The 27,294-nt window shown below is 50.3% G+C and overlaps 2 protein-coding genes across 4 annotated transcripts; one reads left to right on the plus strand and one right to left on the minus strand.

The window, feature by feature from the left end:
* Window positions 1–1,585: 1,585 nt before the first annotated feature.
* KLHDC8A (kelch domain containing 8A) lies at window positions 1,586–26,712 on the plus strand. Of its 3 annotated transcripts, none has more exons than XM_009441285.4 (7): window positions 1,586–1,644; window positions 2,063–2,098; window positions 14,840–15,404; window positions 18,843–19,007; window positions 19,242–19,457; window positions 20,055–20,156; window positions 21,062–26,712. In XM_009441285.4, exons 3-7 carry the CDS (start codon window positions 15,029–15,031, stop codon window positions 21,253–21,255), a joined length of 1,053 nt encoding a protein of 350 aa, XP_009439560.1. In that variant the 5' UTR covers window positions 1,586–1,644; window positions 2,063–2,098; window positions 14,840–15,028; the 3' UTR covers window positions 21,256–26,712. The 3 variants fall into 3 exon arrangements, with proteins under 3 accessions (XP_009439560.1, XP_001161298.1, XP_054530027.1); XM_054674052.2 differs by lacking the exon at window positions 1,586–1,644 and adding an exon at window positions 14,176–14,499 and having other exon boundaries at window positions 1,682–2,098; XM_001161298.5 differs by lacking the exon at window positions 1,586–1,644 and having other exon boundaries at window positions 1,669–2,098.
* On the minus strand, window positions 7,107–7,429 carry LOC107969868 (small nuclear ribonucleoprotein G-like). Its single transcript, XM_054674055.2, has one exon. It carries the CDS (start codon window positions 7,382–7,384, stop codon window positions 7,196–7,198), a length of 189 nt encoding a protein of 62 aa, XP_054530030.1. The 5' UTR covers window positions 7,385–7,429; the 3' UTR covers window positions 7,107–7,195.
* Window positions 26,713–27,294: the final 582 nt, after the last annotated feature.

The raw sequence follows: 27,294 nt of genomic DNA on the forward strand, positions 1-27,294 counted from the left end.
GAAATTAGGAGAGGGTTAAGAAAGGCAACTCAGTTACCCAGGTGTTGCCTTTGCAGGTGACAGATTGATATTCAAGACTCAGGAAATAGCCAGAATAACTGAGTCTCAATAGATGGCCCATTACCTACAAAATCAATATGGCCTCTTTCTTATGCAATGCTCCTTTTTACTTTTTTTTTTTTTTTTTTTTTTGAGACAGGGTCTTACTCTGTCACCCAGGCTGGCATGCAGTGGCATGATCTCGGTTCACTGCAGCCTCGACTTCCTCAGGCTCAAATGATCCTCCTACCTCAGCCTCCCAACTAGCTGGGACCACAGGTAAACACCACCATACCTGGCTAATTTTTGTATTTCTTGTAGAGGTGGGGTTTTGCCATGTTGCCCAGACTAGTCTCAAGTGATCCTCCCACCTTGGCCTCCCAAAGTGCTGGGATTATGGGCATGAGCTACTGCACCCAGCAATTCTCTATTTTACTTCTTTCTTCTAACATTCACTTTCTCTTTCCTCTCTTCCTGAAAAGATGGCTAGGGAGGAAGAAGGGAATAAATATTTCCTATGTTCTAGACACTCATGGCTGCTTTACCTGGTGATATAAACCTATATTTTTAAAAATTGAGGTATAAATTACACACAACAAAACCCACAGTTTGATGGTTTTTGACAAATGTATACACCCTTATAACCACCACTCCATCAGTTATAACGGCATGATTCATCCTCACACTTAATCCATGAGAGATTGGTGTCACTGGCTCCATTTTATAGCTGAGGAAAGGGAGGATCAGAAAGATTAACAACAATAGCCATAACAATGGCAAATGCTATGAGCCAGGTACTGTTCTAAGCACGTTACACATATTACCTCATTTAATCCTCTCTACAACCCCATTGGTCCCATTTTACAGACGAAGAAACTTGCCCAAGGTCAGACAGCTAAAGAGTTAGAGCAGGATTTCTGGTGCTCAGATTACCTTATTTCCCTTACAGTACCTCCAGAGAATTTTTTTGAAGTTCCCTCATTAGATTTTCTTTTATCCCAGAGAGAAAAATCTCCCCAAACAAAACTAAAGGCCATCGGAAGGAAAGCCATATCGATGCTAGCCCCCACTCCATCCCCGGCTTTCTTTAAACTATGGGCAGTCAGCTTTAACATCATGGATAGAAAGGTTGGGCTTGAAGAAAAGCCTTGTTTTGCTACCCATTAAACAGTGGGCTTTTCATCTAAGAAAGTCCTTCAAGCCATCTGCCCAAGTAAAGTGATCAAATTCCCCTGAGGTTCAGCTTGACCTGGTAAAACACGTTGCTTTGTGGAACGAGTTTCGCTTTGCCAGCGGTGCTGAGCATTTCCTCGGGAATCTCGCACCCACGCTGGACCACACTGATGCCTCCTCTGTGCATAGAAAGGCAAAGGTATGGGGTGGCTGTTTGGGACCTTCATATAAAAAGGTCAACCCACTTCTCTGCCTTTTACCCACAGCCCCACCCCTGAGGAGGGAAAAATCTGCAATTGTTGGATTAGGGCTGAGGTGCACATTTGCCCTTTGCATAACTGGCTGCGTTGCAAAGGACAGCCCCTTTCTCTCTTCCCTCCATTCTCTCCCATCTGGCAGAGGAGTCCGGCTCCCTAAATCTTCTTTTTGTTGGTTAGTTTCCATGGCAGTTATTGTCTGTGTGTGTGAGCGTGTCCGCCCCCTCACCCGCTCTCCTCGCAGAGCGGGCCTTTGCAGCTGAGACTGGGTGGAGGGAGAGGCGCGGAGACACTGGGGCTCTGACGAGCCGGCTGAGGCCCTCTCAGTAGGGGGGTCACGCCTCCTGGAACTCAGGGACCCCAAGTTTCTGTGCATTCAGGGCGGGGCTGGCCCCATGCCCTGTGCATAGGGGCCTGGCTGCATCCCAGTCGATCAGCCAGAGGCAGCAGCAGTGGACTCATCAATTGTGGAGGAAGCCCTGGGGACCCTGGGGACCTTGCCGACTCTATTCCCAGCCAGCTCCTAGGACAAGCCTCAGAGCCAACACCCGCTCGACCCTCTCCCGGCCCCTCCCCTTCTTTGTCTTTTGCAGATGATCGCCGGGTGTCCTCCTTTTCCCTCTAGTCAGGTAAGTTTTATTTCAATCCATCTATGCAGAGTGATGCCTTGGCATTCTGAGTGCCTGCTGGTGGGGAGACAGGCAGTGGTGTCTGTGAGAGGAGGGCTGCCCAGGTCAGACAGGCTGGCATGGGGGTCAGGAGGGGCAAGGGTCTCCAAGGGCCTTTTCTCCTCAGCTGGGCCTCTCTAGCTTTGAAGTTAAAGGTTCCTTCCTATCTGGTTTTAACCCAGCTAATTAACTCCAAAGATTGCTGTCCAGGGCACAGACTGACCAACATACAGCCAACCTCCAGAACTTCTGGCTTCTGATCCGAATTCAGCTCAACTTTATGGAATATCAAACAGAAAACCAAATATTGCATATTCTCACTTACAAACGTGGGAGGTAAACCCTGGATGCAGATGGACATCAAGATGGGAACAATAGACACTGGGAACTCAAAAAGGAGGGAGGGAGGGAGGGGGACAAGGGCTGAAAAACTTCCTATTAGGTTACTATGTTCACTCTACAGGTGACGGGATCAATAGAAACCCAAACCACAGCATCACGAAATACACCCTTGTGACAAACCTGCACACATGCCTCCTGGGTCTAAAATTAAGATTTTTAAAACTTATGGACTACCTACTGTGTACATACACATTGCTGTGCTTGGCTCCGAAGGGAAAGTGCTTTGACAGCAATGGCACATAACATGGTTCCTGCCTTCCGATGCTTACCATCTGGTAAGAAAGAATATCTACATAGACAGGTATGGGGATTCCGGGGCCAGGCAAGCTAGATGTCACATCCCTGTTCTGGCTGTGTGACCTTGGGCAAGTCATTTAACCGCTCTAAGTCTCAGTTTTCACCTTTGTACAATGACAATAATAATAGTACCTACTTTATAGGCTAAATTATACACACACACAACTCACACACACATCAAACTCTGATCAGTTCATGACGCATATTGAGCACCATATACTTGTTAACGATTATTATTATTGTTATTATTGACTTTTTATGAGGTTCAAATTATACAAAATATGTAAAGAATGTAGTGTGGTGTTTAGAATAATGAGTGGTGGTTATTATCATGCTAACACAGTTATAGATGAAGTTCTATAGAAACGGGAAAAATGACTCTTGCCTGCAGGGATCATGCAAGGCGTGGAGGAGGCGGCGTTCAGGCCAAGCCCTGAAGGATGAATAGAATGTCAACAAGCAGGAAGGAGCATATGAAGCAGAAAGCACAAAGCCAAGTATGGAGGCAGGAAATGAAAGGCCTATTGGGCATCAGGCAATAGAGTGGTTTGGCTGGAGCCCAGGCATTAAGCCTGGCTGAGAGGCTGGACTGGACTTTGGGCTCCCAGCATCTTGAGGACAAGGGCCAAGATTAGGGTGTGACACTGTGAACACTGGAATAACCAGCCTAGCACCAGGATGAGGGGGAGTGATACACTTTATAGAGAGCCAGGCTCAGAGCCTGAGACCAGCGTTTGGGTCCTGGCTGAGCTTCAGATTGAACTGGGTGCTCTGAGGCTAATTGCTTCACCTCTCTGAGTTTGTTTTGTCACCTATGAAATCAGCAGGTAAAATACCAAGTGCAATTCTTCAGGAGAAAGGAAAATTTGTGTGTCATCTGCATGACCCTGGGAAAAATCCAAAGGAATCAATCATTTAACAAAGAGACTTACGTAAATTATCAAGTGCAATGACTGACTCATTATAGTAGTTGAATGAATGATCTCTCCCATCATGATTAATTGCCTTATTCATCCATTCATTCATTCATTCCCTCATTCATTCAGTAAATATTCCTTGGGTCCCCACTGAATGCCAGGCATTAGTTTTGGTGATGGGAAAGAGTGATGAATGCACCTGCCTTGAGACACTTATAAGCAACTGAGGAAACTGGCAACCCGAGGACTTCTGGGTGCTCCCACCCTATCCCCAGCAGCTTCCATCCCACTGGCCATCTTCCAATTTCTCTCAACGATTATTGCTTACAGATATTTATTTTTAGCAGATTTTAGGCTCCCAAGACATCTCCCATATAGGTCTTGAGAACATCTCCTGTCTGCCCTCTGCTGGTGAGGGATTGTAAGCGCTTTGCAATAAACAGCTCAATATTCATTACACATCAATACCAAGCATTGCTGCTGTCCATCACCCCTGAGATGAACTGAAGTGCCTTAATATTTAAAGAGGAATGAATTTGTAATTAGTACCTAAAGTTACATCAGAGTCATTCAAGAGGTTTTCTATTTAAATGCAAATTTAATCTTTCCAAAGAAAGCTAAAAGGTGATGAAAATAGATAGCAAAGGTTGAGGAAAGAGGCAAGAAAAGGGAGATGGCGCTGATGTGGAGCTGTCACTATTGTTGGCTTGTCTGTGGCCCATGCTCAGGACCAGGCTCTGAGGTGGAGGGAGCTGAGGTGGGGCCTGGGTCCCTAAAGCCTAAGTCCCAATTGCCCTGCCTGTTCATGGGGGTAGCCCAAACCAGCAGCCATTTGAGTGGGTCCTCGCTGGGCTGCTGGTGGTCATCTTAGAATCATGGTGGCCTGGAGAGGATATGGGCTGTGGAGTTAGGCAGATCTGAGTTTGAATCCAGCATCCTGTTCTGCCTAACTCTAATAGCTTTGGTGAGTTTCCTAATCTCTCCCATTCCTTCCTTATGTAAATAGACCTCTTAGTGCTTGTTTCTCTCAAGGTTGTTGTAGAGATTATGTGATAAACAGAGTAAATGTCCCTGGTATACAACAAGGGCCCTCAAAATGTTCGTTTCCTTTTATTGCCACTAGATATTGCCGTGTCAACTTAACATTGCCACGGTGGTGTGAAGCACGTTGTCAAGAATAAGGTGGCAAGCTGGGAGTGGTGCGTGTCTATAGTCCCAGCTACTCAGGAGGCTGAGGCGGGAGGATTGATTGGGCCTGGGAGGCTGCAGTGAGCCACGATGGTGCCACTGCACTCCAGCCTGGGTGACAGAGTGAGACCTTGTATCACACAAACAAGAAAACAAAAAACAAAAAGAATAAGGTGGCATTCCCCTTGTTCCCTTAAAACAGCCTAAGGTGCAGGGGAGGGCGCAAGCATTTTCTGTAAAGGGCCAGATAGTAAACATTTTATGCTTTGCAGGCCATGCGCTGTCTGTTGCAACTACTCCATTCTGCTGTTGTAGTGGGAAAGCCGCCATAGACAACACGTAAATGAGTGAGTGTGGCTGTGTTCCAATATAACTTTATTTATAGATGCTGAAATGTGAATTTCATATCACTTTCATGTATCCCAAAATATTTTTCTTTTGATTTTTTTTTCCCCAATCATTTAAAAATGTAAAAATTGTTCTTAGATTTCAGGCCATACAGAAACAGGCAGCAGGCCAGGGTTGGCCCTCAGGCATAGCTTGCTGACCCCTGCACTGAGGTACAACCTGTGATTTAGGGAGGATTTTTATCAAGGAATCTCTCAGAACATAATTTCCAAGACTGGGACCAAAGCAGGGAGATGGCATCCAAGGAAGAAAATAGTCCTTTCTGGGCCAGGACTAGAGAGGAACAAAGGACACACTGGATCCCTAGTGGTGGTTCCTCTTGGGGGGCAGCTGTTAGGTCTGGGTGTGAATAAAAGTGTCCCTCTGTTTCTTGCCTAGTGATGTGCAGGGATGGACTGGCAGCTCCTGGGTGCTAAGCAGGCAGCCACATTCTCCTGGCGACAGGCTACAGGAGGATGCTCAAGGGCCAAGGCCCTGCCACTCCCTCCTTCACTGGGAGAGAAATGCAGGCTTCCTGGGGCTTCTTAGAGATCCTCAGGTACACACCCACCTGCCCCAGGAGTGCCGAGTGATGAGGACAGGCAGATCCTTTGATTCACCCAAAGCTTGGCCTGGTTCTCACCTTTCCAGACTCTCATGGCTTCTTAGACACACATATACACAACACACTCGCAGCCAGCTCATCACGCGTCCCCGCCCTCTCCTGTCTCCAGCACAGAGAGCACAGGTCAGCACGCCAGATGGCAAACTTGCTGCTGCAGCAGATTGCCGTCTCCCTAGGGAGCGGGGGTGAAAGCAAAGCACTGGATGATGCCTGGGCTCCAGTCCTCACCCCCTCCTCTCCAGTGTGCCTCTGTCTGGTCCTTTCTCTGGGGACAAGTGGTGTGTGTATGTGTGTGTGTGTGTGTAATGTAAAGTGCCAGAGGAGAAGGGGAGAGGTGAGGAGAGAGCAAAAGCCACTCCCTACCTCTGTACAGGTCCTGCCCCAGTGACCTGGCACCTCCTTCCATCTGGAGAGTGAGCGGGACCTCCCTCTCTGGCACCCAGGGAGGCTGGTGGGCTCTTAGATGTGAGTAGAGGCAAGGGATGGACAACAAGGCTGCCCCAAGGCCTGCTGGGAGAAGCAAAGAGGCCTAGGACCTTTCAGGGTGACTGCTGTCACTTCCCGGCTCTCTGGAGGGCCCGGGCTGAGTGTCATGCCAGCCTAAACAGCCTAAACTGTGAACCTCATCATCCTCTTCCCAGCCCCATAAAGGGCCCACAGCCTTGGATCCCCCTGGATGTCAGGGTCAGACAAAATTTGGAGTTAGGAGGGAGGCAAGGAAGGAGAGGCAGGCCATGAGAAAACCTCCTTTTTTTTTTTTTGAGACGGAGTTTCGCCCTTGTTGCCCAGGCTGGAGTGCAATGGCACCATCTCAGCTCACCGCAACCTCCACCTCCCAGGTTCAAGTGATTCTCCTGCCTCAGCCTCCCAAGTAGCTGGGATTACAGGCATGCGCCACCATCCCTGGCTAATTTTTGTATTTTTAGTAGAGACGGGGTTTCTCCATGTTGATCAGGCTGGTCTCAAACTCCCGACCTCAGGTGATCCGCCTGCCTCAGCCTCCCAAAGTGATAGGATTACAGGCGTGAGCCACTACGCCCGGCCGAGAAAGCCTCCTCTTTTTTTTTTTTTTTTTGACTATTACAAAAGTTTATTTAACAAAAAGTCTAATATGAAAATGTACATGACCTAATTTTTACATCATAGTAAAACAGGACCTATGGAGAGAGAGCATGGGTTTCTCTGCTGACCAGCCATTATTTATACTCATTCCAAGGCTTCTAACATGATGATACTATTTCCTCATATTACCACCATTCCAATATTGTTCTGTTGTCCACTAGTCGCCATCTCCACACATTCATCTATCACAAGGTTCATAAAGGGATCAAATCCCCGCAATATTCCTTGGACATGTCTGCCACCATTTAATTTCAATGATAACTTCTTGTCCATAAATTTTTTCAGCTCGGGAGGGTGAGCTTTGCTCATGGTGTATACTCCGCGGGCTCACAGATCGAAAGCCTCCTCTTAAAGTGAGCAGTGATGATCAAATAAAAGCCCAATATATGCTATGTACCAGGTGAGGAATCTCTATGTGGAACAAGAGGAATCTTCGGGGAGTGGCCCCTTCTCTCCTGGGTGGGGATGAGACAACAAATGAGCTTTTGTCTTCCAAATAAGGCAGTTTTCCTAGGAAGAGGGACTCCGGTGAGGGTGAGCAGGCCAGCCTTTTGTTTAGCCTTCTGTTTCTAGCAGGCCCTCTACCTCTAGGCCTGCAGAGCCCCATGGGGCTGGACTGTGGGTCTGTGGCCCTGCTCATTTAGAGCCTGCCAGCAGGAGAGCCAGCTCCCAGTGCCTCAGCACACACACACACACATGCACACACACGTGTGCGCGCACACACACGCATGCACACACACACATGCACACACAGGCATGCACGCCATCATGATAGGCAGGCTGGCCCATCTGCCAATCAATCTTCCTTGCTGATTTCCCAGCTGGAAGCAGCAGGGCTGGTGTGTAAATCATTCAGAGCCGTCTCTCAGCTCTGCCAGGACATGGAGCTCTTTTTAATTAAGAAGAATGGAGGATGCTGCTGACTTTGGAAGGGGCAATATGAACTTACTAATGGGCATTTAAAGAGCCGTGTCTGAGTGGTCTGCTGCAGCCTTCCCCAGCCTATAGCCTTTTCTCCTCTGCAGAGCTGCCCTCATAAAGGCTCTGCTGTCCTCTACATGAGAAGGGGTGAAGATTAGGCCCCCTAAGGGCCCCAGCCTGGTGACCTGGGACAAATGGGCACATTTTCACTTTTAGAGAAAGAGCCATGTCGGGATGACCTGAGCTCTTGCATCCTCTGCCACCCTTGCATACTCTCCTGGCAGCAGGCACCCCAGAAAGGTCAGAACCCAACAGGAAGCAGGTGGGTGCCCAAGGTCTATAGGGAGCCAGCCCATTCGCCACAGCTGCAGCTGTCACAAGGCACCCCCTTGTCCTGGGCTGATTGGAGAGAAAGGAGGGTGGTGGTAGCAAGAGAGGGTAGCCAGGGGAAGCCCTGATAAAGTCTTCACTGGTGACTGGACCTGGGGTAGCTGGCAGCGCTTGTGAGAGCTGGTGGGGCCAGACCTCTGCGATTGTATCACCTGGCAGAATGTGAGGGTGTTCGTTCTAGAATCTGCTGCTTTGTCACTATGGCTAAATGCTTCTTTCTCTAGGGCTCCCTGCCTGTATAGCACCCCAAGAGTACAGAATATTCCAGCTGGGAGGGACCCCAGCTGCTCTCTTCTTCACCTTCCTTCCTTCTAATTTGACAGGCACCAGAATGGATATGACTTGCCCATAGTTGCACAGCCCGGTTACAACAAAACGTAGGCTGGAGGTCATAGCCTTCATCGTAACAAGACGTAGCAGAGGTCTTCTGACTGTCCTGTGTTTTTCTAGTATGGCCCGGGCGGCAATACAGGAGGCAGCTCCGTGGCCTCTCACCTCACCTCATGCTGGTGTTTCAAGTTTCTGACATTGCTGGTCAGGAAATTCTTCCTTGTTTATAACTCAAATCCTCAGGCTTTATTGTAAGCCCCATTTCCTCTTACGATTTCCTCAGTAAGCACAGGGAAGTAGCTGAGGTCTTTGAGAAGCATACCTTCCCGCACGCACTAAACAGCAGAGGAGCGTGTGGCTTCCCAACCCTTCCTTCTCTACATTGTGCAACTCCTGAGTCTGAAAACGAAGATGACTCCCTCCCTTTACCCATCATCCCATATCTGGGGTCCACTTTCCAATGTCCCAGTTCTACCTAAGTAGCAGGAAGTTGCTTACAGATGAACAGATGCATTCGTTAATGGATACCCACTAAGGCCCTCTAGGTTCCAGGCACCAGCTATGCACTGGAGCGGGAGGGAGCAGGGAGGATAGCTGAAGGAATGTGGCTGATTCAACTGTCCAATCAAGGCTGCGTGGTCAGGAAGGGAACCTGAATAGCTGAGGCCATTCTGCGGGACTCCAGCCCTCCACCTGCAAGGCAGCAGTGCCACATGATCACATACAGATCCTGGTTCTGACTGCCGGCAACTGTGTCATACCATCTCCCATCAAGTCCACGTGAGCTCTAAATCCTTCCTCTGGGCTGATGTTGGGACTGGTGGGGAGGAGGCCCTAATGAGGCTTCTCTATGCTGGGGGAGGAACTACCCTTTCCTTGGTCTGCTGGCAGCCTCAGTCCTAATTGGATGAGTCAGCCTCACTCCCCACTCCCTGAATAAGGACCATGCTTCTGGTTAGGAATGAGAAGGTGATTAGCTAAAGGAAGGGCACAGCTGTTCTCCAGATTAGAATGCAATTTAGGTTGCAGCAGATGAGATTTCAGCTAGCTAGGAGAAAAGATATCCTGTCTAAGACACAGGCCCAGAAGTGATTGGCTACAGGAGGGTATGGGCCCTGGTAAGGCTGCCTATCTTGTGAAACTGGCACCTGCTCTTGGGGGGCACACTAGCCTGAAACTCAGAGGTACAGAAACTTGCCATCACAAGGGGAAGAAAGAAACTAGTCTTTATGAGGTACTTACCACGTGCCCAGGAACTATGCCTGGCATCTCCTTCCTCCTACAACTCTAGAAAGTAGATTTGCTTATTCCCTTTCTCACAGATGAGGACACTCAGATTCAAGGACATAAGTGACTTGTGCATAGTCACACAGCTAGGAGGTGGCTGCACCAGGATTCAGATGCAGCCTGTCTGATGCTGACCACATGGTCTGTGGGGTGCTGCAGAAAGAAAACTGCATAAAGAAGGTAATCCTGGCCTTGGGGAGTTCCTGGTGTGTGCCTCCAGCCAGCGTGGTACCCTGCAGAGGGTACTCCGGTAAAGAGTATTTCTGGGGAGGGATAAGGAGCAGCTAATCACTAAACAACTCCTCTTCCCTCCTATCCCCCTGAAATGTTCCCTACACTTGGAATTCCAGCAGACGTTGAAACCCTTCCCACAGTTACTCCATCCATGGCCTGCCACACTGAGAATCTGCCTGGTTTATTGGGAAGAAACTGTTCCCCACAACACCCCCAACTTCCCCCTAAGGTACCGCAGTTTAGTGAAGGCAGGATCCTGCTGAATGCCTACCAGACAATAGAGACTGAGTAAAACTGTGCATTTCATTGTATGTAAATTAGACCTTAACAAATCCAAGACTTACTGAGCCTGTCAAGGTGGTGCATGCCTGTAATCCCTGCTACTCAGGAGGCTGAGGCAAGAAGATGACTTGACCTCAGGAGTTCAAATCCAGCTTGGGCAATATAGCAAGACCCCATCTTTTTAAAAAGAAACAAAACCCAAAACGTACTGAGTGACTTTTTTCTGGGGCTGAGCATCCTCAAGTTTGATTGATGCACCAATATCTATAATAAAGACTCCACAGCACCAAAGGTGTAATCTTTAGAGGCTTTTATGACTTTTCCCTCCCTTAATTCCCCAACCTCCCACTCCTACCTTGTAATGAAGGGGAAAAATGAAACACTTTTTTTTTAGAGAGACAGGGTCTTGCTGTGTCACCTGGGCTGGAGTGCAGTGGCACGATCTTGGTTCACTGAAGCCTCTACCCCCTGGGCTCAAGTGATCCTCCCACCTCAGCCTCCCTAGTAGCTAGGATTATGTGCCACGAAGCTCAGATAATTTTTGTTTATTTTTTGCAGAGACAGGGTCTCACTATGTTTTTGAGGCTAGTCTCGAACTCCTGGACTCATGTAATCACCTGCCTTGGCCTCCCAAAGTGCTGGGATGACAGGCACAAGCCACCACATCCAGCCTAAAAACTCAAATGCTTTTTAAGGCAAAAGAGAAACACCGGCTCAATGTTACACAAGATTTTAGAGCAAGAAGGATTTAGATTTGACATGAGCAAGAACTTTCTGACCAGGAAAATGGTTACACACTAGAATAGGGTAGGGAGGGGACCAAGGAGTCACTGGACACTCTCCCTCCGATTAGCACTCCTTAAGGCCCCATCTTGGTGCACTCAACCCAGGCAATGGAAACCACAGGTGACTCAGGGAATCTTAAGTGGCAGTTGCTAGGTTACAAGCTTCCTCGATGTGCCCTCAGTGTAAGCGCTAAAGGATGTTACCTGGCGGAGAGGAAGAGAGATGGGGGAGATGGAGAGAAGCCAGGACTTCCAGAACAAGCAATTAGGTCATGGTCTGGAAGACATCCTGTTGTTAGTACTTTTCCAAGGGTCTGAGTCCCTAGATCTCACGGTCTCCATAGAAGATGGTGCCTGTAGGATATGAGCCTTAGTTTAGAATGGGGGCCTATTCTGGGGCTGGATTCCAGCACTTCCTTACCTGCACTGCCTGGCACAAACAGTATGGGCAGCCGCTGGAATCTCCTTGGTGGCCTGGGCTCCTTTCTTCACTGCAGTGGAATAAAGACCAGAAGCCAGGTGGAGAGTGGACCCACTTGGTTTCCTTCATAAGGCACAATTCTTTCATTTGTGATTTAATTGTGATAAAGTGAAGGAGCACTGGATTTGGAATTCATACCTTGGACCCACCCTGAACGGCCTGCATGGTCCTAAGTAAGTCACTTCATCTCATTAAGGCTCAGATTCCTCAACTGCAAAAAGTGGATATTGATACCTACCCCTGCAACCCCTCCCAGGGCTGTTTTAAGATTACAAGAAAATGGACGTGCAAGGGCTTAGATGATCTCAACAAGTGACGCAAATAAAACATACAGAGTGGAGCTCTGTCTATCTGCTTATTAAGCTGCCCCAGCTGGGGTGGTGAAGGCTCATTTAAGAGGCCTGGCCTCACTGCTTTGGTAGAAGGCTCAGTGGGCAAGAGAAGCTGAGGATGGACTCCAACAAGCGCTTTTAAGGAAGGTCTATGGCTTTAAATCTTCCCGATCACCTGTTCTGATTTTGTGAAGACAGTTCAAGCTGAGGTAAAGGTGCGTTCCCTATTTCTCCAGGCAGATAGAGACTCCTAGGAAGAAAGGGAAATGTTTGGTGTTTCCGTGAAATTTCATGAATTCACACCCCATGCTTTTGGAATTTATGAGTTCTGATTGAATAGGGAAAACAGACACAGACTTCCTCTGTGAAGGTTCTAGAGGTGCTTACTTTGTAAGTACAGAGAATTCGAACTAAAAAACAGTGGAATTTTTAAGCCAAGAACTCAAAGTAGTAAGATGGGCCCGTTGGATGGAGTGCAATGGTGCAATCTCGGCTTGCTGAAACCTCCGCTTCCCGCGTTCAAGTGATTCTCCTGCCTCTGCCTTCTGAGTAGTTGGGATTACAGGCATGCATCACGGCACCCAGCTAATTTGCATTTTTAGTAGTGATGAGATTTCACCATGTTGGCCAGGCTGGTCTCGAATTCCTGACCTCAGGTGATCCACATACCTCGGCCATCCAAAGTGCTGGGATTACGGGCATGAGCCACCAAATCCGGCCTCGATTTTATACTTTTGGGGGTGGAAGGTTTGTTCTGTTTTGTTTTGTTTTTGAGACAAGAGTCTTGCTCTGTCACCCAGGCTGGAGTGCAGTGGCGCAATCTCAGCTCACTGCAATCTCCGCCTCCCAGGCTCAGGTGAACCTCCTGCCTCAGCCTCCCGAGTATTTGGGACTACAGGTGCATGCCACCATGCCTGGCTAATTTTTTTTGCATTCTTAGTAGAGATGGGGCTTCACCATGTTGGCCAGGCTGGTCTGGAACTCCTGACCTCAAGTGATCTGCCTGCTTGGGACTCCCAAAGTGCCTGGATTACAGGTATGAGCCACCGCACCCGGCCAGAATTATATTGTATCTTGACCGATCAATTTCAAAACCCTGGTTGTGATATATACTGTGCTATAGTTTTGTAAGATGTTGCCATTGGGAGAAACTGGGTAAAGGGTATTTTTTCTTACAGCTGCATGTGAATCTAAAATTTTCTCAAAATTAAAACTCTAGTTTAAAAATATATAGACATAGATCTATCTATCTGTATAAGAAACTGAGGTTCAGAGTAGTTAAATAATTTTCAGAGGCAAGATTCAAACCCAGGTCTTCCAGCCTCCCAAGCCTGGGTGTTTCAAGACTTGGCTACATTTGAAAGAACCAGGTAGGAGGAAGATCCCATCGGCCTTGCAGTCCACCAGACCAGGTGGTTGGTTCTCTGGCCTCATGGGCACCTTTGTTACTGGGGACTACTGTCCTATAAACGGTATTAGAGAGTGGCTTGCAAGGATTGTTTGTCAAGCCCTGCGAGTTGGTGCCGAGGACGGAGATTTGATCATCAGGTTTCCCCTTCCTGAAGCTTGTGAAGGGTGATGGTGGCGGTGGTGGGTTGTGCATGTGTGTGGCAGATGGAAAAACTTCCCGTGTGTGTTTGTCTATGTTGGTGTCTCTGGCTGTGTCCACATGTCTGTCTGTGCATCATTGGTCAGTGTCTCTGTGGATGTGTCTATTTCGGGGGGGGGGGGGGCAGGGTGATGTGTAAGTTATGCTTCCATGTGCAAGTGGGTGTATATGTTATATTTGAAAGTACCTGTGCCAGGTCTGCGTGCATCCCACCCACATAAGTTGTTTTCATGAGGTTAAACTATATGATAATACCTCCCCCCAGCAAAGCTGGCTATTGAGTTAGCAGGTCACGAACTGAGTCTGTGTACTGTAGATAAACTGGGTAATTGGACTCTCCGCCTCTTCATCCAAAACAAACACAAAAGCCCGCCCCCACACCGGAGGGAGTCTGTGCCCGTCATCTGGGTGCTTGTTTCTAGTGCCCTGCTTTCCTTGACCCCCTGTAGACAAGGTGAGCGCTTCCGCGGCGGGGCTTCTGTAAAGAGGTCACAGCACGCTGTGTCCCGGGACGCACGCGGATTCCTGCACAGGTGTGGTGGCTGCGGATGGGGACGGAGCGTAGCAGGCTCGCCGGCCTCCTCCCGGCGGCGGCTCCGCTTCTCCTTCCTGCTGTTCACTTCATCTCCTCATCTGCATGTGTGACAGCGGCGCGCGGACTGGGGAAGGACAGAGCGCCCTCTCCCCGGCTCCCGTGCAGCGGGGCGGGGGCTCCGGGCTCCCCAGTGATGCGTCGTCTGCGCCTCGCCGCCGCGCTCCCCGGGCCTGGCAGCGTAAGTGATGCGGGGGCGGGGGCGCCGAGACTGCGGGGAGGGGGCGCGGGGAAAGACAGGCGTCGACGCCGAGAGACGCTAACTCCTTCCTCCGCCCGGGGACTGCCCGGCACCCCGAACCCCTGAAAGCCCCGGCCTGCGGCTTGCTTCGGCAGTGTCCGAGCAGCGGGTGGGGAGGGGGCGGGGACCAAGCAGTGCAGGGTGTGGTGCTGCCCCCGGGGGGCGCCCTCCGCCGCCGCGTCTTCCCAGTGAAGTTGACCAGGGGCTGCGGAGCCCATCCGCTGCCCGCCGGAGGGCGCGTGGCCCCAGCTGCCCTTGATTCGCCGCGTTCCCCCCGCAGGGCCAGGCGTGGACGCCGCCGGACCGCTGAGACTCGGGGCACGGTGAAGCACTGGCCGGCGTCTGGCTGGGTCCGGCGCTCGGGAGCCAGATGGAGGTGGAGATAGGGGCCGTGGGAGCCGGCGCCGAGTAGCCTGTGGACCCCCGCGCTCGCACCTCTCCCGGCGCCCGGGCGCTCCCCGAGGCTGCCATGGAGGTGCCTAACGTCAAGGACTTCCAGTGGAAGCGCCTGGCGCCACTGCCCAGCCGCCGGGTCTACTGCTCCCTGCTGGAGACCGGGGGCCAGGTCTATGCCATCGGGGGATGTGACGACAACGGCGTCCCCATGGACTGCTTCGAGGTCTACTCCCCCGAGGCCGACCAGTGGACCGCCTTGCCCCGGCTGCCCACAGCCCGGGCGGGGGTGGCCGTCACCGCCCTGGGGAAGCGGATCATGGTGATTGGGGGCGTGGGCACCAATCAGCTGCCCCTGAAGGTCGTGGAGATGTACAACATCGATGAGGGCAAGTGGAAGAAGAGGAGCATGCTGCGTGAGGCCGCCATGGGCATTTCTGTCACGGCCAAAGGCAAGTGGGGCCAGGGCTGAGGGCGGCCAGAGAGAAGGAAGTGGGGGGCCAGGAGGGAAACAGATGGAAACCAACACGCATTTGCTGTGGGCTGTGGAGTTTAGTGCCATATTTCTGCAGACCCCATGCGTTCAGCAGAATGCCTGCACCTCCCGCCGCCACACCCCAGCCCCTGAAACCTGCCTTGCAGGTGCCACCACCGCCAGACACCTATTTGGGGTCCTGACAATGCTCACTCCATCCTTGTAGCGTCACCAGGCCCCACTGAGAGGGCTTTGGGACCTGATTCCAGGGGCCTCTTCCACCTTCAACCTGCCCCTCTGCCTCCCAATCTCAGAGACGCTCAGTGGAGACCAGAATGTTCCTGAGGGTTCACGTCTGGCCGCGTTTCACTAAGTCCTCAGGGCATGCATGTCCTCACTACATGGTTTTGTGATTCTCATTTTCCTTTCTCAAAGCCCCCATTTCATTCTTTTCACGCCTAGTACAGCCCAGAACCTAGAGCTCCGAAAGCTCTTTTGCTAAAACACAAAGGGTTTTGTGGGAGATGGTTCAATGGGAATTAGGAGACACCAAGTTCAGACACACCTGAGCAGCACAGGCTTGCAGTGGGATGCAACCTTCCCTCTGTCTCCTCTTCCTCCCTCCCTCTTCTGCTAAACCATACTAGCTGCATGTCAAGTCTACTATAGACTGGGAACCAGTATTTCTTGAGCACCTGCTCTGTCCCCAGCACAGTGCCAGGCTCCAGGAGGGAAGGAAAGAGGCGGAAGATCTGTTCCCTGCCTTCAGGAGCCTGGATCTGACCAATGAAAATAACTAGAGAGAAACTCTAGTGCAGAATCCCCCAGGGCAGCATGGCCAGTGGGGCTTCTGTGACCTCCCAGTAAGAAGGATGGAAGGCCTGGAGGCCCACGGAGAGCAAGGGAGGGAAAGAGCACATCTTCATCCCAGGCCTCAATAAATGGTCTTGAAAGATTAAGAACTAACATTCATTGAATCCTTACCATTTGTGCTTTGTATACAGGTAAGTGCTAGTATTACTCTGATTTTAGAGAGAAGCAGTGTAAGGCCCGAAGAGTTAGTTAAACCACTGGCCCAAGGTGACACAGATAGTGATGATTGAGTCTGTGCTCTTACTATGGCACAGAATGGGTTCTGCAGTTAGTTTAATAAGCATTTACATGCCTGTGTGCCAGGCATTGTGCCAGATGCTGGGGCTGTAGATTTAACAAATTCTCAAGGGCCTACAGTCTATTGAAAGAAACAAAGATTGGCCGGGCGCGGTGGCTCACGCCTGTAATCCCAGCATTTTGGGAGGCCAAGGCGGGCGAATCATGGGTCAGGAGATCAAGACCGTCCCGGCTAACACGGTGAAACCCGTCTCTACTAAAAATATAAAAAATTAGCCTGGCGCGGTGGCGGGTGCCTGTAGTCCCAGCTACTCGGGAGGCTGAGGCAGGAGAATGGCGTGAACCTGGGAGGCGGAGCTTGCAGTGAGCCGAGATCGCGCCACTGCACTCCAGCCTGGGCGACAGAGCAAGACTCCGTATCAAAAAAAAAAAAAAAGAAACAAAGATTATTCAGTAACACGTGGCAATTAGGGTGATGGAATAGGGTAACAGAAGGCACTGAGCCGGTGCTGTCGACCCAGGCTTGTAGTTCAGGGATGCCCAGATGGGTCTGAAAGGATGAGTAAGAATTGGGCACAAAAACAGTAGTGAGGAGTGGATGGGAGGATTCCCAGGAGGAGGAGTTTCAAGTAACACAGGATGGGAGGGGTGGAGCTTGTGCAAGGTGAATTCCTCATTAGCAGGCACCGTCTTCCAGCCTCAGGCTAGGCTTGGCATTTTTTTTTTTTCCAATAAGATTGGAAAGTAGGAGGAAAATAGTACTCATCCCTGCAATCACCTTAAGAATAAAGGCCTCCTGGAGCCAGAAGCATTGAGGACTGGCTGCTGGCAGACAGAATCCCGGGCAGGGGTGGCTCCCTGAGAAAGAGAGGCCTGGGAGGTCCTGGGGTGGGACCCAGGGAAACACAGATGCCTTGCCCATCCTCTCTGGTGTAGTGAAGTCCTTTGAAAGGCCACCTACAGTCAAGAGTAGTAGAGAATGAGAGGAGACTCACTTCTCAAAGTATCCCAGCTCACTTCCTGGGCAGGGTTTCTTAAAGGGACCAGTACTCTCTCCAAAGCTTCACCTTCATTCACCCCTAGCCCTATCTCATTTAGTTGAAGTGACTCCTGGATCCCACAAGTTTCCCAATTTGTGAAGGAAGATGGCATTCCCCAATGGGGCTGGCAGACACAGAACCAGCAGCAGTCCAGTGTCCCATAGGCCAGTGACAGCATGACTCATCTTATTTCTAAAGGCCCCTGCCATATCTAAAAATTCCAGTTTGTGAATGCCTGGGGAAAGGGCATCAGAAGAATATCTCTACTCATTGAAGCCAGGCATGGTGGCTCATGCCTGTATTCTCAACACTTTGGGAGGCCAAGGCGGGTGGATCACCTGAGGTCAGGAGTTCGAGACCAGCCTGGCCAACACGGTGAAACCCCGTCTCTACTAAAAATACCAGGTGTGGTGGCAGGCATCTGTAATCCCAGCTACTCTGGAGGCTGAGGCAGGAGAATCGCTTGAACCCGAGAGGCAGAGGTTGCAGTGAGCTGAGATCACACCATTGCACTCCAGCCTGGGCAACAAAACGAGACTCTGTCTCAAAAAAAAAAAAGAATACCTCTCCTCTTTGGCTTCCCCTCTGGCTGCCCAGGGAGGACAGTGAAGGGGATAAGACCTGCAAAGGGTTTTCCAGGCCTAAACTTCACGCAGTGTTTCAGGCTTAGCCAAAGGGCTGGACACTAAGGAAGACTAGGGCGTGTAGTCGTACCATGGCTTCAAAAGACCCAGGCAGCTGGGCACAGTCGCTCACACCTGCAATCCCAGCACTTTGGAAGGTCGAGGCAAGAGGATTGCTTGAGCCCCGGAGTTCGAGACCAGCCTGGGCAACATGACAAAACCCTGTCTCTACAAAAAATACAAAAATACAAAAGGGTTTTTATCACAGCCCCTTTTCTACAGGTGGCATGGACCTGTAGTCCCAGCTACTTGGGAGGCTGAGATGGGAAGATCTCTTGAGCCCAGGAGGTCAAGGTTGCCGTGAACCGTGATTATGCCACACTCCAGCCTGGATGACAGAATGAGACCATATCTAAAAAAATAATAATAATAAAAATAAAAAAAAAGAAACAGACTCTCAGGCTTAGCTATAGCAGGAACTTCTTTGACTGGTGCTATCAACCACCCTGATACAGATATGACTCACTCTGGCTGAGCAGTGGTTGAAAGCTTGGCCTGGCCATGGAAGGCAATAGATGCTGGTGGGCCTGTCTTGCTGTACCTGTGAGCTAAGCCAGGGGCATGTATGGCCTTTCTTCTTAGATTACCGAGTATATGCGGCAGGCGGGATGGGCCTGGACCTACGTCCACACAACCACCTCCAACACTATGACATGCTCAAGGACATGTGGGTGTCCCTAGCACCCATGCCCACCCCGAGATATGCTGCCACCTCCTTCCTCCGAGGCTCCAAGATCTACGTGCTGGGTAAGGACAGGTTACTGTTCTATACCTACCCTCCTTCCTTCCCTTGGCTCAGTTCCCATGGGAAGCAGTGCCTGTGTGCTGAGCATCTCCTCAGCACTGGGGATAATCACACTGCCCAGCCCACCGGGAGCTTCCTGTATGAATGAGTAACTGTCAAAAGGGGAAACCCTTTTCACTGTCGCTGTCCTCAGGGACAACCCTTCTGCCCAACCTCTATCCTGCTCTGGCCCCCAGGGGGACGACAGTCCAAGTATGCGGTCAACGCTTTCGAGGTCTTTGACATCGAGACTCGCTCCTGGACCAAGTTTCCCAACATTCCCTATAAGCGGGCCTTCTCCAGCTTTGTGACCCTGGACAACCACTTGTACAGCCTGGGAGGCCTGCGGCAAGGTCGCCTCTACCGGCAGCCCAAGTTCCTGCGGACGATGGACGTGTTCGACATGGAACAGGGTGAGCTGGTCACCTTCCCCAGGAAGCTCTGGCTGCCCACTGCCCTTCTGGCTGGCTCCCCATCCCTTACCCCTATTCCAGCCATCTTCCAGGGCCATTTACCCAGCTGGGCAAGCTTCTCAGAAGTCTCAGCACCCCTCTCCACTCAGGGCTACTCTTGGAATCAAATTCCTTCATTGGTATAGGTCCCCTTTTTGCTTGGTTGGTTTTTATCAAAGCCCCTTTTCTACCTATATTGTCTTTTCTTACAATATTCACACAGAACCAGGTCAGAGAGGGATTTTTCTTACTTTTTACTGATGGAGAAACAGAAGGATCCTGACTCCTCCCTCACTGCCTCTATTAGCCTCCTAACCAGAAGTCAAGGTGATTCATTGTAGGGGATGATGATGCCTTACAGAGCAGCAAGCATGGGAGAGGGGGAAGCCACAGAGAATTTGAAACAGCAGGAGGAACTGTGTACTCCCCAAGCATAAAGGATAAATAGAGTGAAGACACTGCCCAGGGTGAAAGCTATTTGGGCCACAATCTGTATTTGGTGGGAGTGATCTGTATCTTATTCTGTCTATATAACCCACCATTATCCATGGCCTATAGGGGGATGGCTGAAGATGGAACGATCGTTCTTCCTCAAGAAGCGGCGGGCAGATTTTGTGGCTGGCTCTCTGAGTGGACGGGTCATAGTGGCTGGGGGACTTGGTAAGGATGGCGCTTTCACGCTGGAATTTATTGTGGTTCTGTGCTCAGTGGATCCTTGGCACTTTGCATATGCAGGAAAGGGTACTGACTCCCTGCAGACCACCTGCCTACCACTTTACTCCAAAAAATTCGAAGCACTCCCTTTCTTCCAGCCTAGATATTACCTGTCCACTGTGGGCCCCAGGTGTGGCCTTTCCGTCCTCCTACACAGGGAAACTGTGACACAGAGAGAATAAGGGACACCCGTAGCCGTGCAGCACAGGCTTACTGAGCACAGATCCCTAAACGGGAATGACTGGAGACAAACTGTGGAGGGGATTAGCCTTGGTCCTCCTCTGACCAGTCTCTTACTTATCCTGTTCCAGCCCAATCGTGGAACAGGAAAGCAATCTGATTAAATAAGTTCAACAGATGAATCTTAGGTTTGATGTATTAACTCTGCCAGAGATTACTAGTATTTTGAAGGAGGGACTCTAAAGCGAGAAGTTCCCCATCATCAAGGAAGAGAGATCCAGGCAGCAGGGCTTCCAGGTACCCCAAGTCTACTTAGTGTGGACAAACTCCCACTTTACTCAGGCATGAAGGAACCGTGTCAACTAGACCATGTCAGTAGCTTTTTTAGGAAAGGGCAGCAGTGAGGCAGTAGTGTGCTAGAAAGCTCTGGTAAAAAGCAATGGGTAGGGAAAGAAAGCTTACTCTTAAAGAGACAGGAAGACGGTAGGAGGGACAAAGTGGCTGCTTGACAAAAGCCACTGGCTTAGAAAAGGGAGTAATCCTGTAGCCAAGGAAGTTGACCTTGCTTGGCTTCTGCTTGTGGGTGCCCAAGGGAGGGAGGTGGGGTGACCGTGGGGCATGGATTGGTGGTTGGACTCCTTTGTAAGGTCTGATTCCCTTGACACTTTCAGGGAATCAACCCACTGTCCTGGAGACGGCGGAAGCATTCCACCCAGGGAAGAACAAATGGGAGATCCTCCCTGCCATGCCCACACCCCGCTGTGCCTGCTCCAGCATAGTCGTCAAGAACTGCCTCCTCGCTGTGGGAGGTGTCAACCAGGGTCTGAGTGACGCAGTGGAGGCCCTGTGTGTCTCTGACTCCTAGCTGTCTCTGGGCTCAGTACCTTTGCCCTGGACCATATCACTTCACTCTTAACATGAGGAATGATCTTGTCCAAGCAGTCGGGGCTACTTCCGAGAATGTCAGCTCCTGTTAGCAACCAGTGGAGTCTGGCCTTGGGGCTCTAAGTTGACCTCTCTATAGCTCCAAATCCTACCAATCTCAGAAAACTGTAAGAGGCACAGATGACTCCACCAGCTGCAGAGCTGACTCTGAAGAGAGTCTTCACTTACTGCACAGGCAAAGAAAGGCACAGGAATATTTCCTACCTCTCCCTCCTGTGAGTCCCACCTCCCCCCACCCCCATCTCCAGGAGGCAGGTAGAGCAGTTCTGACCGAGAGGATAGACTGCTGTTGCTGTCTTTCCCCAGCTCTGAACTAGTTTTAAGGTAGCTTAGGATGAAAAATTGAGAATGATTGGGGGTTCCAAACCACTTTCTTCTCCCTTGGCTTATATCTCTTCACCATTTGGTGGTCAACTGTGGGCCTACCCTGGACCTCATCTACTCAGCGAGAATTGGACATGAAGCTAGAGGCAGCTGCCTTGGAAGGGAAGTCAGGCTCACTTGGACAGCCCAGGCCACGGCAGGAAGAATCCCTTCCTCTTGGGGTCCTTGGTGGGCATGTGTGATGGGGAAGGAGCAGTCTCCCAGCCCTGGGTCTGCTCCCCACATCTCTCCTAATTCCACTTCACCTTTTGCCACCCCCTCCCCACCAGAGGCCTAGCCCTTTTGTCACCGAAGGCCCCCAGAGTGTTTCTGTGTGAAACCCTCTCATTTACACTGTGGCATCAAAATCCACAAAAGATGGATTAATTGCACTCTGGTTAATAGCAGCAGCACAATGATTAAAATCTATATTCCTATCTTCTCTAGCACCCTGGTGTGGGGATGGGGCGGAAGGGTGTCTTGAGGGGCAGGGAGGACCCCATAAAACAATCCCTCCTGCATTCTCAGGCTAAATAGGGCCCCCAGTGACTACCTGTTCTTGGCTGTCCCCTCTGAAGAGCTCTGCCTTCTCACAGCCACCACCAGTTGCCCCACTCCCAGGAAAACAGCACATATTCTTCTTCTCCTGCCTTGAGACTGCATGTTAGTCTTCCATTCATAACTCATCAGCAGCTCAGTCCTTCTTATGTCTAGTCTCAGTTCATTCAGCCAAAGCTCATTTTTGTCCTATCCAAAGTAGAAAGGGTTCTTTTAGAAAACTTGAAGAATGTGCCTCCTCTTAGCATCTGTTTCTGACTCCCAGTTATTTTAAAAATAAATGATGAATAAAATGCCTGCCCTGAAGGGTTCTGGAGGAGTCAGGTATCACTCATCAGGTGATAGTGTAATTCTTTCTCCGGGAGGCAGGAATGGAGGAGGATCACCTATCTGGATCTGAGGGGTCCAGGGAGCCTCCTGGAGGGAGGGAGTGTGACACCTTCAGCGGGATCTTCAAGGACAAGTGGAACCTGGGTCTTTACAGGATACGGATTTTTTCCCCCTCCCTTTCTCTGGGTACTTGGACTTTTTCCTTACTTGGGTCCAAGAAGGGCACTGCCACCTGCTGGCCCAGCATTTCCCTTCCCCCTCCCAGAGCTGGGAGGCCTCCCGTAGCCGCTGCTGCCCCCTAGTGAGGAGACTGCAGAGAGGCCTCCCCTGCTGCTTCTGGATCCCTATATTTGAGTTCAGCCCCTGAAGTAACAGATAGAAACAGGAGCTGGAGGAGCTGCAGATACTATAAGGGATGATGGAACTGTGCATTAGGGGATGCTCTTCCAAAGGCATCCTGTCTCCTCAATCCCCTACCCAAGAAAGGTGTTTAGCAACTGGAGTGCCTCCACCCCTTGCAAGAGAAACCCAAGCCTTATGGGAGGGGGCATTTCCAAGCACACAAAGTGGTCCCATATGCATGGATAGGGCTGAGCTTTTTTTTTTTTTGAGACAGGGTCTTGCTCTATTGCCCAGGCTGGAGTGCAGTGGTGCGATCAAGGTTCACTGCACTCTCCGCCTGGGCTCAAGCAATCCTCCCACCCCAGCCTCCCAAGTAACTGGCCCTAGACTCAAGCGATCCTCCTGCCTCGGACTCCCAAAGTGCTAGATTACAAGCCTCAGCCACCATTCCCAGACAATGAGGTATTTTTGAACGGTCAGACGGAACCTTGGGAGTACAGAGAGCTCTAAAAGGTTGAATTAGCCACTGGAACCTGTGAGGGCAACTCCGGGCTGGAGCTGGTATCTGCTGAGAACTCACCCCTTGGAAGTCCATTCTGGAAAGACTTTAGGGGTGCCTCACTGAGGAATGAGGGAAATACTGAATGTCTGTTAAGCCATGTGGTCCTGTACCTCATGGTGCTGCAGAGGCAGCACAGGATCTGGGGTAAGATGGCCTGGCCCAGGTCTCGCTCCCCCACCCCCATAGGCTTTCCCGTCCCCTTTCCACTGTGGGAAGGCTCCTCACCTTTCCTGTCTTCATTTCCCAACCTACACAACAGCAATCATAATGCTGTCTCACAGGTGGTAAGGTACTTCTTTCAACCCTCAGATCAACTCCATGAGGTAGGTAGTATCCTCCCATCTTGCAGATGAGAAAACTGGGGCTCCAGGGTCACAAACTCGTAAGTGACTGAACCAGGTCTGATCCCAAAACTTGTGACCACAGCACTGCATTGCCTCACGTGAAATAGCACCAGGAAAGGAAAGAAAATCAACTGCGCTATACTATGTAGGAAGTTCAAAATGTCTCAAAATCTAGAAGGATTGAGATTGTTTCCTAAGGAATAAGTGTGAGTATTCGCAAGGAATGGGTGAGAAGGGTTTCCTCATGTGAAATGGGCATAGATTATTCCTAAATGTATACTCCCCGGTAAGTTCCCTTCTAACTTTTTCATTCCATTATTTAACATTTAACACCTATTCTGTGCCTGGCATGGTGCTAGATTCATGCCCTATAGCAGTTACATCTTGGGAGGAAGACAGGGGACCATGGCTGCCGTTACTGTTTGATCAGTGTCAGCCTTTGCTAGTGCAACTCAGAGGCACCCTACTCAGGGTGGTTGCAGAGAGCTGAGATGAAGAGTTCAGTGCAGGTTTCCAGGAAATAAATCTCAAACTGCACTTTGAAAGAAGAGGGAAGCCAGGTGCGGGGGCTCATGCCTGTAATCCCAGCACTTTGGGAGGCCGAGGCGGGCGGATCACCTGAGGTCGGGAGGCCGAGGCGGGCGGATCACCTGAGGTCGGGAGTTCGAGACCAGCCTGACCAACATGGAGAAATCCTGTCTCTACTAAAAACACAAAATTAGCCAGGCATGGTGGTGCATGCCTGTAATCTCAGCTACTCGGGAGGCTGAGGCAGGAGAATCACTTAAACCCGGGAGGTGGAGATTGCAGTGAGCTGAGATTGTGCCATTGCACTCCAGCCTGGGCAACAAGAGAGAAACTCTGTCTCAAAAAAAAAAAAAGAAGAAGAAGAAAGAAAGAAAGAGAAAAAAGAAAGAAGAGGGAGACCAGCCAGGCAGAGGAGGATGATCACAGGCTTTGCAGCAAGAAAGATGGGTTCAAATCACGATTGTCATGTACTAATTGATCTTGGGTACATTACTTAACCTCTCTGAGTCCCAGTTTTCTTATTTGTAAAATGTGCAAAATAAGGCCTCACTTATGAGGCTAAGAGCTACCTGCTATATGTAAAGTGATGTATGTGTGTTCAGTGAGTAGCTGCATTATTATTTCATTGTTGTTGAAGGAGAGGTAGAGGTGTTCTCAAGCCCACTGAGGGAAAGGGTTTGGCTTATTTGGGGGAAAACATGTAGTGGAGCATGTAGGGGGAGGATGTGGGAAGATGGGCCTCGAAATGCAGGCAGGCAGACCAAGAAAGGCCTTACTATATGCCTTGTTAAGGAGTCTGGAGTTTATGCATGTGGGAAGTTAGGATAAATTAAGGGTTTTAAGGGTAAGAGCAGTGTGACCAGAATTGTACCTCTGTAGGGATGTAGACTTGTACATCCCTAGCATGAGATATTCTGAGTTCTTTTTCTAAGGAATAGAAAGTAAGTGAAATCACTAAGACATCATCTAAGATCAGAAGGAACAGCCGAGCATGGTGGCTCATGCCTGTAATCCCAGCACTTTGGGAGGCTGAGGCAGGTGGATCACCTGAGGTCAGGAGTTCGAGACCAGCCTGGCCAACCTCGTCTGGTGAAACCTTGTCTCTAATAAAAATACAAAAAAAAATTAGCCGGGCATGGTAGCAGGCACCTGTAGTCCCAGCTACTCGGGAGGCTGAGGCAGGAGAATTGCTTGAACCTGGGAAGCAGAGGTTGCAGTGAGCTGAGATTGTGCCCCTGCACTCCAGCCTGGGTGACAAGAGTGAGACTCCATCTCAAAAAAAAAAAAAAATCAGAAGGAACCCCAGCTGGGGTTGGAATCCTGGGACAATGTGCAGACCAAGCTTTTTAGGCCTTCTCTTGCGGAAGGCCCATCTACTGGGCAATCAGAGAGGGCCAGGAGACCCCAGAACTGCAGGAGAGTGGACCAGTCCACGCCCTCCATCACTTCTCTTTCCCCAGGATTGTTTTCTACTAATCTCTTGCATTTGCACTGGACTTTATGAGCTGCAAAGCTCCTGCATGGGAGGTAGGGTACAGTTAGCCTTTTCCAATCCCCATTTTACAGAAGAAGAAACTGAGAACTGGGAATCCTGTGACTAACCTAGGTGGCACAGCTAATAAGTGATAGGAATGAAAATCTAACCCAGCTCAGTGTACAGCGTCCCTCCCCCATCACCTGCTGCTGTCTCTAAGCTCTACGGTAAGGGGAATAGCAAGGGAGGTCAGTGTATCCATCCATGCCACCATGTGACCTACAGAACATGCCCAAAGCTTTGAGCCAAAGGCCTCCAGCTTAAGAGAGAGCTCAAGTTGTAGTCTGAGTGAGATCAAACATGAGTGAGGGCAGGAGCTTCATGTCAGGATAAAACACCTGCAGAAGTACAACACGAGGCAGGAGCCAGGCGAGAGCTGACGAGGAGGGCACACAGAAGGACCCAGGCAAGCTGGGCGGATCAAAATGACCATATGTATTAGTTCCCTAGGCCTGCTCTAACAAAAATACCACAAGTAGGTGACTTAAAACAGAAACGGATTGTGTCACAATTCTGGCAGCTAGAAGTCTGAAGCCAAGGTGTCAGAAGGGCTGTGCTCTCTTGGAAGGCTCTTGGGATGGGGGTGGGGAGGGCAGGATTCTTCCGCGCTTCCTCCTAGCTCCTGGTATTTGCTGGTAATCTTTGGTGTTGCTTGGCTTATGGCGGCACAGCTCCAATCTCTGCCTCCATCTTCACGTGACCTTATAAGGACACCAGTCATTGGATTAAAGGCCTGTCCTAATCCAGTATGACCTCATTTGAACTCGACTATGTCTGCAAAGACCCTGTTTCCAAATAAAGTCACATTCACAGGTACCAGGGGTTAAAACTTCAACATATCTTTTTGGGGGTGTAATTCAACTCAAAACTCAATGTAATGGATGGATGAGCAAGATGGGAAGAGCAAGAACCCCCCAGGGACTGAGCGCCTCTGGGAAGGCTCCCTACAGGAGCCCACTGTTATAACTGGGCCTGCAGGGAAGGGAGACTTGAGGTGCCAAGCACACTGAGCAAAGGGGCCTTTGGGGGAGTGGTGTGAAGAGACTTCAGAAGGCACGTTGGAGTCTGTGCAAACCTTGAGTTGGAGGGTTAATGCCTCAGGAGGAAGGGTTTGGGGCAGGTCAGCCTAAGTGTGATGGAGCTGTTCTGGCTGTTCCTCTCAGACCTCACCCCTCTCTACCCACAGGGCAAGTGGTGACAGAGGAGGGAGAAACAATCCCTGGGGGAAGGGGAAGGGCCAGTTAGCTGCAAAATGTCTTTAGAGTTTGCGTGCTCCCCCACGGTATGATCCTTTTTATTTTAATGGTTTAATTATGGGCTGTTTCCCAAATACTCCATTCATTTTGAGCTCCCCAGGCAGGTACTTGGCTCAAAGAACCCCCAGAGGCCCTGTCTACA

This window comes from Pan troglodytes, chromosome 1 (assembly GCF_028858775.2).
Source record: "Pan troglodytes isolate AG18354 chromosome 1, NHGRI_mPanTro3-v2.0_pri, whole genome shotgun sequence".
NCBI classification, from domain to species: Eukaryota; Metazoa; Chordata; class Mammalia; order Primates; family Hominidae; genus Pan; species Pan troglodytes.